This window comes from Scyliorhinus torazame, chromosome 29 (genome assembly GCF_047496885.1).
Source record: "Scyliorhinus torazame isolate Kashiwa2021f chromosome 29, sScyTor2.1, whole genome shotgun sequence".
NCBI lineage: Eukaryota > Metazoa > Chordata > Chondrichthyes > Carcharhiniformes > Scyliorhinidae > Scyliorhinus > Scyliorhinus torazame.
The window spans coordinates 12,327,224-12,339,653 of record NC_092735.1 but is presented as its reverse complement, the minus strand read 5'-3'; the positions used below and the strand labels follow the sequence as shown (position 1 = coordinate 12,339,653).

Here is a 12,430-nt window from a genome sequence, read left to right as displayed (position 1 = left end):
CCCTTGGCCATCACTCTCTGCTTGCTGCCATTCAGCCAATTCTGGATCCAATTTGCCAAATTTCTTGGATCCCGTGTGCTCTTAACCTTCACTAACAGTCTCCCATGTGGCACCTTACTGAAAACCTTGCTGAAGTCCAAGTTTTATTGCAATTGTATATGGCAGGGGTTTTCAAACTCAGGGTCATGACCCACAGGTGGGTCGCGGGCACGTTTCATAGAATTTCATAGGCAGCACGGTAGCATAGCGGTTAGCGCAATTGCTTCACAGCTCCAGGGTCCCAGGTTCGATTCCCGGCTGGGTCACTGACTGTGCGGAGTCTGCACGTTCCCCCCGTGTGTGCGTGGGTTTCCTCCAGGTGCTCCGGTTTCCTCCCACAGTCCAAAGATGTGCAGGTTAGGTGGATTGGCCATGATAAATTGCCCTTAGTGTGCAAAATTGCCCTTAGTGTGCAAAATTGCCCTTAGTGTTGGTTGAGTGGGGTTACTGGGTTATGGGGATAGGGTGGTGTGGGCTTGGGTAGGGTGCTCTTTCCAAGAGCCGGTGCAGACTCGATGGGCCGAATGGCCTCCTTCTGCACTGTAAATTCTATGAAATTCTATGAACGGCGGCAGCAGAGAGCAGGTCACGCACTCTGTATGCTGATGTCATGTGTTTTGGGCACGAGAGAGATTTGTCCATCTTGCAGCTGCTTGCAGTGCAGGTGTGAGCTCCAGGGCCTCTGGTGAACAACCCATGAAGAAGCCGAAAACAAGAACAAAGCAGCTTAAAGATGACTACATGATGTTTGGGTTATAATTGTGCCGATGCATATCAGGATTCAAAGTTCATGTGTGTTATATGCAGTGAAGCACTGGCTTCTCTTCTCACACTCAGAACTTCAAAGACATTTGAAGACTAAACATGGCATGTTCAAGGACAAACCTCTATTTTTTTCAACGGATGCAGTGAGGTCTTAAATCATCAGCGGAAGTCATGATCAGAAATGTAACACTGAATGACAAAGCAAGTGAGATTGAGGGGACCGGGCAGGCTCACCTGTCATGAAAATGGTGGGTCATGAAGGTCATGGGTCGCAACGGGCGGCCGGCGCGGGTCGCAACGGGCGGCCGGCGCGGGTCGCAACGGGCGGCCGGCGCGGGTCGCAACGGGCGGCCGGCGCGGGTCGCAACGGGCGGCCGGCGCGGGTCGCAACGGGCGGCCGGCGCGGGTCGCAACGGGCGGCCGGCGCGGGTCGCAACGGGCGGCCGGCGCGGGTCGCAACGGGCGGCCGGCGCGGGTCGCAACGGGCGGCCGGCGCGGGTCGCAACGGGCGGCCGGCGCGGGTCGCAACGGGCGGCCGGCGCGGGTCGCAACGGGCGGCCGGCGCGGGTCGCAACGGGCGGCCGGCGCGGGTCGCAACGGGCGGCCGGCGCGGGTCGCAACGGGCGGCCGGCGCGGGTCGCAACGGGCGGCCGGCGCGGGTCGCAACGGGCGGCCGGCGCGGGTCGCAACGGGCGGCCGGCGCGGGTCGCAACGGGCGGCCGGCGCGGGTCGCAACGGGCGGCCGGCGCGGGTCGCAACGGGCGGCCGGCGCGGGTCGCAACGGGCGGCCGGCGCGGGTCGCAACGGGCGGCCGGCGCGGGCCGCAACGGGCGGCCGGCGCGGGCCGCAACGGGCGGCCGGCGCGGGCCGCAACGGGCGGCCGGCGCGGGCCGCAACGGGCGGCCGGCGCGGGCCGCAACGGGCGGCCGGCGCGGGCCGCAACGGGCGGCCGGCGCGGGCCGCAACGGGCGGCCGGCGCGGGCCGCAACGGGCGGCCGCGCGGGTCGCAACGGGCGGTCGGCGCGGGTCGCAACGGGCGGTCGGCGCGGGTCGCAACGGGCGGTCGGCGCGGGTCGCAACGGGCGGTCGGCGCGGGTCGCAACGGGCGGTCGGCGCGGGTCGCAACGGGCGGTCAGCGCGGGTCGCAACGGGCGGTCAGCGCGGGTCGCAACGGGCGGTCAGCGCGGGTCGCAACGGGCGGTCAGCGTGGGTAGCAACGGGCGGTCAGCGTGGGTCGCAACGGGGGGTCAGCGTGGGTCGCAACAGTTGGCCATTTGGTAAAAATTGGTCCCGGGCAAAAATTTTGAAAATCACTAGTAGAGGGCATTGGTGAGGTCACACCTGGAATATTGTGAGCAGTTTTTGTGTCCTTATCTGAGGAAGGATGTTCTTGCCGTGGAGGGAGCGCAGCGAAGGTTCACCAGACTGATTCCTGGGATGGCGGGACTGTCATATGAGGAGAGACTAAATCGGTCAGGATTATATTCAGTGCAGTTTAGAAGAGTGAGAGGGGATCTCATAGAAACTTACAAAATTCTAAAAGGATTAGACAGGGTCGATTCAGAAAGAATGTTTCCGATGGTGGGGGAGTCCAGAACTAGGGGTTCATAGTTTGAGGACAAGGGGTAAATCTTTTAGGACTGAGGTGAGGGGAAATTTCTTCACCCAGAGAGAGTAGTGAATCGGTGGAATTTGCTACCACAAAAAGTATTTGAGGCCAAAATGTGGTGTAATTTCAAGAAGGAATTAGATATAGCTCTTGGGGTTAAAGGGATCAAGGGATATGGGGGAAAAGCAGGATCAGGGTACTGAACGATGATCAGCCATGTTCATAATGAATGGCAGAGGAGGCTTGAAGGGCCAAATGGCCTTCTCCTGCTCCTATTTTCTATGTTTCTATGGCACAGCTTGGGGGGGGGAGGGGGGGGGGGGGGGAGGTGGGGTTTAGACCCATGGAAGTTCCACCATCTGAGGGAAAATGAATTCTCAGCATGGGAATGATAACTGGACTCCTCAGGGATTTTAGCGCGGTCTCTGGTTACAAACTCAACCTGTGAAGAGCAAAATCTTCCCAGTAAACCCCCTTAAGGGCGGAGCGGAGGCGGCGGACACACCTCACCAAGACACGCATGAGCAGGTACTTCCTGGAGGTGGAGAGCAAGTGCAAGAGGTGCCAGGAGTCCGGCCAACTACACCCACATGTTCTGGTCCTGCCCCAAGCTCAGGGAATTCTGGATGGCCTTCTTCGAGGCTATGTCCAAAGTGGCGGGGGTTGAGATGGAGCCTTGTCCGTCTGTGGCAGTCATCGGGATGTCAGAGCGTTCAGAGATCTGGACTTGAAAAGAAGCGGAGGCCTGACCTTCGCCTCACTGATTGCCAGGAGACTTCTGCTAGTGTGGAAGTCGGCAGCACCGCACAAGCCTCGGAATGGCTCCTAGATCGTGCTGAATTCCTGAGATTAGAAAAATAAAATTTGAAATAAGAGGGTCTGAGCAGAGATTCCGCACCACTTGGCGGAAATTCGCTTTTTCTTTTAAATTTAGAGTACCCAATTATTTTCTTTTCCAATTAAGGGGCAATTTAGCATGGCCAATCCACCTACCCTGCACATCTTTGGGTTGTGGTGGTGAGACCCATGCAGTCATGGGGAGAATGTGCAAACTTCACACGGACAGTGACCCGGGGCGGGAATTGAATTCAGGTGCTGTGAAGCAACAGTGCTAACCACTGTGCTACCGTGCTGCCCACGGCATTCATTGGCCCACGAGGGGCACTTTCTTCTCCCTCGCACTCATTCATTGGCCCACTTGCGAAGCTCTTCACTCCCTCGCATTCATTTACTCATCCACTAGGGGCACATTTTTCTCCCTCGCACTCATTCATTGGCCCCACTAGGGGAGCTCTCTCCCTCGCACCTATTCATTGGCCCAGTAGGGGAGCAATCTTCACCCTCGCACCTATTCATTGGCCCATTAAAGGTGCTCTCTCCTCCTTCGCACCTATTGATTGGCCCACGAGGGGCACTCTCTTCTCCCTCACACTTATTCATTAGCCCAATAAGGGACCTCTCCTCTCCCTCACACCTATTCATTGGCCCAGTCGGGGAGCTCCCTTCTCCTTTGCACCAATTCACTGGCCCACTAAGTGTGGTCCCTTCACCCTTGCACCCATTCATTGGCCTACGCCATAAGACATAGGAGCAGAAGTAACGCCATTCGGCCCATCGAGTCCACTCCACCATTCAATCATGGCTGATTTCAACTCCATTTACCCGCTCTCTCTCCATAGCCCTTAATTCCTCGAGAAATCAAGAATTTATCAACTTCTGTCTTAAAGACACTCAACGTCCCGGCCTCCACCGCCCTCTGTGGCAATGAATTCCACAGACCCACCACTCTCTGGCTGAAGAAATTTCTCCTCACCTCTGTTCTAAAGTGACTCCCTTTTATTCTAAGGCTGTGCCCCCGGGTCCTAGTCTCCCCTGCTAATGGAAACAACTTCCCTACATCCACCCTATCTAAGCCATTCATTATCTTGTAAATTTCTATTAGATCTCCCCTCAACCTCCTAAACTCCAATGAATATAATCCCAGGATCCTCAGACGTTCATCGTATGTTAGGCCTACCATTCCTGGGATCATCCGTGTGAATCTCCGCTGGACCCGCTCCAGTGCCAGTATGTCCTTCCGGAGGTGTGGGGCCCAAAATTGCTCACAGTATTCTAAATGGGGCCTAACTAATGCTTTATAAAGCTTCAGAAGTACATCCCTGCTTTTATATTCCAAGCCTCTTGATATAAATGACAACATTGCATTTGCTTTCTTAATTACGGACTCAACCTGCAAGTTTACCTTTAGAGAATCCTGGACTAGGACTCCCAAGTCCCTTTGCACTTCAGCATTATGAATTTTGTCACCGTTTAGAAAACAGTCCATGCCTCTATTCTTTTTTCCAAAGTGCAAGACCTCGCACTTGCCCACGTTGAATTTCATCAGCCATTTCTTGGACCACTCCCCTAAACTGTCTAAATCTTCCTGCAGCCTCCCCACCTCCTCCATCCTACCTGCCCCTCCACCTATCTTTGTATCATCGGCAAACTTAGCCAGAATGCCCCCAGTCCCGTCATCTAGATCGTTAATATATAAAGAGAACAGCTGTGGCCCCAACACTGAACCCTGCGGGACACCACTCGTCACCGGTTGCCATTCCGAAAAAGAACCTTTTATCCCAACTCTCTGCCTTCTGCCTGACAGCCAATCGTCAATCCATGTTAGTACCTTGCCTCGAACACCATGGGCCCTTATTTTACTCAGCAGTCTCCCGTGAGGCACCTTATCAAAGGCCTTTTGGAAGTCAAGATAGATAACATCCATTGGCTCTCCTTGGTCTAACCTATTTGTTATCTCTTCAAAGAACTCTAACAGGTTTGTCAGGCACGATCTCTCCTTACTAAATCCATGCTGACTTGTCCTAATCCAACCCTGCACTTCCAAGAATTTAGAAATCTTATCCTTAACAATGGATTCTAGAATCTTGCCAACAACCGAGGTTAGGCTAATTGGCCTATAATTTTCCATCTTTTTCCTTGTTCCCTTCTTGAACAGGGGGGGTTACAACAGCGATTTTCCAATCCTCTGGGACTTTCCCTGACTCCAGTGACTTTTGAAAGATCATAACTAACGCCTCCACTATTTCTTCAGCTATCTCCTTTAGAACTCTAGGATGTAGCCCACCTGGGCCCGGAGATTTATCAATTTTTAGACCTCTTAGTTTCTCCAGCACTTTCTCCTTTGTGATGGCTACCATATTCAACTCTGCCCCCTGACTCTCCTGAATTGTTGGGATATTACTCATGTCTTCTACTGTGAAGACTGACGCAAAGTACTTATTTAGTTCCTCAGCTATTTCCTCGTCTCCCATCACTAGATTAGCAGCGTCATTTTGGAGCGGCCTAATGTCTACTTTTGCCTCCCGTTTGTTTTTAATGTATTTAAAGAAACTTTTACTATCATTCCTAATGTTACTGGCTAGCCTACCTTCATAATTGATCCTCTCTTTCCTTATTTCTCTCTTTGTTATCCTCTGTTTGTTTTTGTAGCCTTCCCAATCTTCTGACTTCCCACTACTCTTTGCCACATTATAGGCTTTCTCTTTTGCTTTGATGCATTCTCTAACTTCCTTTGTCAGCCATGGCTGCCTAATCCCCCCTCTGATAACCTTTCTTTTCTTTGGGATGAACTTCTGTACTGTGTCCTCAATTACTCCCAGAAACTCCTGCCATTGCTGTTCTACTGTCTTTCCCACTAGGCTCTGCTCCCAGTCGATTTTCGTCAGTTCCTCCCTCATGCCCCTGTAGTTACCTTTATTTAACTGTAACACCTTTACATCTGATTCTCCTTCTTTCTTTCAAATTGGAGATTGAATTCGACCATATTATGATCACTGCCTCCTAAGTGTTCCCTTACTTTAAGATCTTTAATTAAGTCTGGCTCATTACATAACACGAAGTCCAGAATGGCCTGTTCCCTCGTGTGGGCTCCATCACAAGCTGTTCCAAAAAGCCCTCCTGTAAACATTCAATGAATTCCCTTTCCTTGGGTCCACTGGCAGCATTATTTACCCAGTCCACCTGCATATTGAAGTCCCCCATGATCACTGTGACCTTGCCTTTCTGACATGCACTTTCTATTTTGTGGTGCATTTTGTGCCCCTGGTCCTGACCACTGTTAGGAGGCCTGTACATAACTCCCATTATGGTTTTTTTGCCTTTGTGGTTCCTCAACTCTACCCACACAGACTCCACATCATCGGACCCTATGTCGTTTAGTGCTATTGATTTAATTTCATTCCTAATTAACAAGGAGGAGCTTGATGTATTAGCTCACTAGGGTAGCTCTCTTCTACCTTGCACTCATCGATTCACCCAATAGGAGTGCGATTGTCTCCCTCACATCTATTCACTGGCGCACTCGCGGAGCTCTGGACTCCCTGGCACTCATTTACTCACCCACAAAGGGCGCATTCTTCTCACTCGCGCTCATTTACTAGCCCACTAGGGGGAGCTCTCTTCTCCCTCGCATTGATTCATTGGCCCACTAGGGGAGCTCTCTTCTCCCTTGTACTGACTCAATGGCCCACTAGGGGAGCTCTCTTCTCCCTCGCACTGACTCATTGGCCCACTAGGGGAGCTCTCTTCTCCCTTGTACTGACTCAATGGCCCACTAGGGGAGCTCTCTTCTCCCTCGCACTGACTCATTGGCCCACTGGGAGAGCTCTCTTCTCCCTCGCACTGATTCATTGGCCCACTGGGGGAGCTCTCTTCTCCCTCGCACTAATTCATTGGCCCACTTGGGGAGCTCTCTTCTCCCTCGCACTCATTCATTGGCTAATTAGGGGTGCTCCCTTCACCCGTGTGCTCATTCATTGGCCCACAAAGAGATTTCTTCTCACGCACACATATTTACTGCCCACGAGAGAAGCTCTCTTCTCCTTCGCACCTATTCATTGGCTCAGTAGGGGTGCTGATTTTTCCTTCCCACTTTTTCACTGGCCCACTGGGGGAGCTCTCGTCTCCCTCACATCATTAATTTGCTCACTAGGGGGCCTCTCTTCACCCTCGGAACTATTGGCTCACGAGGGAAACTCTCTTCTTCCTTACAGTCACAGATTGGGTGACTGGAAGCCCTATTCTAAATGACTCATTTCTGATTCTGGCTTTTTGATGAGACATGCAGATTTTACTGAGCTGATCAGATGTTTACCAGATATCTCCAGGGTCACACTGGAGTCCCTAAATTGTAATTAACCATTCCCCTGGGGTACTAAGGCCAAGTATAGCACTTCCACAGATAATCCTGCAGGAACCAACATAAGGCAGTACAAACCAAGAATTAAAACTGGCTGAGACATGACTTATTAAACTACCAAATATCCAGAATTTGCAATATTTGGGTCCAGAATTTGCAATATTTGGGGTGTCGGAAGATCCGGGGGCAAAAGTGGGGGCCGATATTCTGGCCTTCTCCTCCCTGGTGGCCCGGAGATGGATCTTGCTGAGATGGAGGGACTCGGGGCCCCCGAAATCAGGTGTGGGGGTCAGCGATATGGTAGAGTTTCTCAGTCTGGAGAAAATCAAGTTTCCTTTAAGAGGATCAATACAGGCATTCGCCCGGAGTTGGCAGCAGTTCATCGATTTCTTTAACAAAAACTGAACAGCAGCAGTAAGGGGGGAAAGGGAAAAGGTGTTGGGGGGGGGGGGGCGGGGGAGGAAAATAGGAGGCACGGTAATGTTAAATAAGGACAGGGAATTTAGTATAAGGGTAATTGGGGATAGGGCGGGAGAAATGGGGTATGTGGTTTATTGTGTGTTGTTATTTTAGGGGGCATTTTGTGCATCGACCCGCACGGTTGTTTTAGAAATGTCAATATGTTAAATTGTGAAAATTACAAATGCTTCAATGAAATCTTTTTTTTTTAAATACCAAATAGTAGTTAAGCCTGATATCTAGATTTCCTTTGGGGAAAATTACCAGGGGGTCAATCTTGGAAACCTTAAAGACTGATTCTGGCAGCACGGTGATCCAGTGGTCAGCATCTCTGGCCACAGCACCAGGGATCGATTCTGGTCTTGGTGACTGTGTTAAGTTTGTTCATTCTCCCGGTGTCTGCATAAGTTCCCTGCCAGAGTCCAAAGATTTGCAGGTTTGGTGGGGCTGCAGGTGAGTGGGCCTCAGTAGGGTTCTCTTTCGGAGAGTCAGTGCAGACTCAATAGGCCAAATAGCCTCCTTCTGCATTGTAGATATTCTATGGATTCTCAATAATAATCTTTATCAGTGTCACAAGTAGGCTTATATTAACATTGCAATGAAGTTTCTGTGAAAAGCCCTTAGTTGCCACACTCCGGCGCCTGTTCGGGTACATGGAGGGAGAATTCAGAATGTCCAATTCACCTAACAAGCGCTTATTTCAGGACTTGTGGGAGGAAACCAGAACACCTGGTGGAAACCCACGCAGACAAGGGGAGAATGAGCAGACTCCACACAGTGAGCCAAGCTGGGAATCGAACCAGGGTCCCTAGTGCAGTGAAGCAACAGTGCTAACCACTGTGCCACCCTATCTGACAGCAGAGTGCTGTCTCAAATATCCAGACTTGCCCAATAAAGGAATCAGGTTCCAATATTCACAAATACTAACCCCCCAATTCAAAGATGATCTTGAATGGGTGTGCCCCTCTGCATTACAACACAATATTCCCAGGCTTCTGATTCTTGCGCCCGTCTAGAACGAATTTGCAAATTATTTCCCATCTGCCCACCATTACATATGAACTTTTGCAATGCATAAGTTCCCCTTATCAACAGTTCCATCAGAGGCCAGAAACATATTGACCATCAGAACCGGGGGCCTTCAGCTGAGACTGGTGCGCCACTGATGGCTGGAGGATAACATTCACAGTGTGACAGGTTTACACAGCTTCGATTCTCAATGCAGAAATAACAGAAAATAAAAAATTTAACGCGAAAGATAGCGGATGCTGGAAATTTGAAATGAATACAGAAAATGGTGGGTGGGGAGGGAAGCTCAGCAAGTCTGGCAATATCGGCGGAGCGAGAAACAGAGTTGGCCTTTCGAGCCCATATGTTTCCCTTTGAGTCCATATGCTTTCTTCAGCACTGCTTCTCCCTCCACAGAGGCTGCCAGACCCGCTGAAATCTGAAATAAAACAGAAATGGTAATGGGGGAAATCTCAGAAACAGAGTCTTTCCAGCCCATATGATTCATTCGAGGTTGTTCTCCCTCCACAGAGGCTGCCAGACCTGCTGAGTGACCCCCTCAAGCATTTTGTTTTTATTGAAACGTGATAATAAAGGCGAGTCATGCGAGCGTGAACTTAAATCTGCATGGTGGTGGTTGAGAGGTAAACATTCAGTGGAGCCGGTTGTCGTTTGCCCGGTGGCAGCCGGCTGACTGGGGTCTCACTTACCGGGAAGCTTCAGCGCCCTGGACAGAGCCGCCGCCATCTTGCGCCTGCTCACCGCGCGCAAGAGCCGCCGGGAGTTGTAGGCCAGCTGGGAAACATTCCGGCCGGCACCACCACTGCGTGTGTGCGCGCAAGGGCCGTTGGGAGCTGGAGGCCAGCTGGGAAACGCTCCGACCAGCCCCCAACCGCGCGTGCGCAAGGCCGAGTTCCCTCCGGACCGCTTTCCAGTTACGCCCCTTCGCTGGCTGGTGTGTCCCAGGGGGTTGGTGACGTGGCAAACACGTCGAGGCGCTGAACGGGCTGCTTCGCTCTGGCTCCACTCACATGATGGAGGAGCTGTGCTCCAAAAGCTAGTGGTTCCAAACAAACCTGTTGGATTTTAACCTGGTGTTGTCAGACTTCTGACTGTGCCCACCCCAGTCCAACGCCGGCATCGCCACATTATGGCTACCCTGCGTGACTTTTCACACTTCCCCACAAGCTTCCCCCCCCCCCCCCCCCCCCCGGCCATCTCCAATGTATCCCTTTAACTGGACTTCCTCATCACTGGAGCCATTCTCGTAAGTCTTATGCTCACTCTTTTCTAAAGCCTTTATGGAATACTCCAGTCAGGCTTACTCTAATTTCCTTGTTTTTTCTACTCTTAAGGCCCCATTTTATAGAGCGCAGGATCACAAATCCCGGTTGAAGCACTTTCTCAGCCTGCCCTTCTCTTCAATAATTTGTGGACATATAGCCCCCCTGCCCCATCTCATCTTGCATCCCCCTTTAGAATTGCATCGGTATTTTATGTTGCCTCTCCTCCCAAAATAGACAGCACGGTAGCATAGTGGTTAGCACAGTTGCTTCACAGCTCCAGGGTCCCAGGTTCTATTCCCAGCTTGGGTCGCTGTCTGTGCGGAGTCTGCACATCCTCCCAGTGTCTGCGTGGGTTTCCTCCGGGTGCTCCGGTTTCCTCCCACAGTCCAAAGATGTGCAGGTTAGGTGGATTGGCCATGATAAATTGCCCTGTTATGGGCGAGGCGTTTTCAGAACCCCAAAATGTATCATAGAGTTCAACCAACCTCCCCCTTTAATGTATTTGTTGCTTTTCCTAGCACACGGTTTGTTCCCTAGGTGTGGGATTACAATTATGGACACGTGGGTTTTTAAACACAAAACACTGTTTATTCCATGAACTCAACTTAACATCTTAAATAAACATTGGATCTCTTAACACCCCTTACTTCAAAGATAACTCCGAAATTATTGCAACAGTAAATAATTCCTCAAAATGTTCCTTCAAACTTCAAAGAGACTTAACACCTTTAAACAAAATCACTTCAGGTTAAAGGCTTTACTATTATGAGTTTAAATCACCCAAATGATCTAGAGATAGTCTTTCATGGCAGAGACCCAGCTCACTGCAAACACAGACACTCCCCAAGCTTTTTTCCTCCAAACTGCAGCTCTCTGGAAACACAGACACACACAAGCTCTTTTTTCAACCTGAAACTAAAAACTGCAAAATGGCTGATCTAAAGCCCAATCCACCCACTCTCTGACATCACTGTTTTCTTAAAGGTACATTGCTTAAACATCCATGTCTTAAAGGTACTCTCACATGACAACCCTTAGTGTTCAAAAAGGTTCTATGATTTTATAAAATGTATTGCTTCACACGTCTCTGTATTACATGTTGTTTGCTAGGTGTTTGCCTATCCAATCAGCCTGTCACTGTCCTCTAAGTAAACCGGGGTCAGTTTAGTTCAGTAGCTGGTTCACGATGCAGAGCGAGGCCAACAGCACGGGTTTAATTCCTGTACCGGCTGAGGTTATTCTTCTCAACCATGCCCCTTGCCTGAGGTGTGGTGATCCTCAGGTTAAATCGCCACCAGTCAGCTCTCTCCCTCAAAGGGGAGGGCAGCCTATGGTCATCTGACACTATGGTGATTTTACCTTATTAATTGCTGCACTTTAAAAAATTTGGCATTCTTGCATCTGTCTGGACGTGTGAGAGACTGAAAGCTTCAAAAGCATATCTTTTTATCAGCAATGTGTTGATTGTAGAAATTGTTATGTATTTTATATTTGTGGCAGTAATGTTATTTTAAAAACCCTAGTTTAAAATCATAAATGATGTGGAGATGCCAGCAGGGACTGGGGTGAGCACAGTAAGTCTTCCACCAGGTTAAAGTCCAACAGGTTTGTTTTGAATCAATAGCTTTCGGAGCACTGCTCCTTCCTCAGGTGAATGAAGAGGTAGGTTCCAGAAACATAGATATAAAAAGTCAAAAATGCAAGACGATACTTTGAATGTGCGTCTTTGCAGGTAATTACCTCTTTATTCACCTGAGGAAGGAGCAGTGCTCCTTCTCACTATGAGAAGGAATCTCATATTGATTTCAGTAGCATCTTGGGTCATCCTTGGTAAAGACAGGTGCAAAGTACGCATTTAATTCCTCAGCCATGTCTTCTGCCTCCCATTTTGGCCCCACCTTCCTCTAACTGCTCTTCTGCTATTTATATGCCGATAGAACATTTGAATTCCCTATTATGTTAGCTGCCAGGCTCTTGTCATACTCTCTTTGCCTTTCTTTTGATTTTCACTTCCCGGCAGAGGTTTTTATGTTCAGCCTGGTTCTCATTTGTTTTATTAACCTGACG

General features: G+C 50.3%; 1 protein-coding gene across 2 annotated transcripts in view; it reads right to left on the bottom strand.

Annotated features, from left to right (window-relative positions):
• The window catches only part of LOC140403869 (protein FAM234B-like), a 177,079-nt gene extending 167,172 nt beyond the window's left edge, over nucleotides 1-9,907 (bottom strand). For both annotated transcript variants that reach the window (XM_072492079.1, XM_072492081.1), the window contains exon 1: nucleotides 9,788-9,907. In XM_072492079.1, the coding sequence (XP_072348180.1) occupies nucleotides 9,788-9,824 (37 nt within the window). In that variant the 5' untranslated portion in view covers nucleotides 9,825-9,907. The remainder of the gene's footprint in view (nucleotides 1-9,787) is intronic.
• Nucleotides 9,908-12,430: the final 2,523 nt, after the last annotated feature.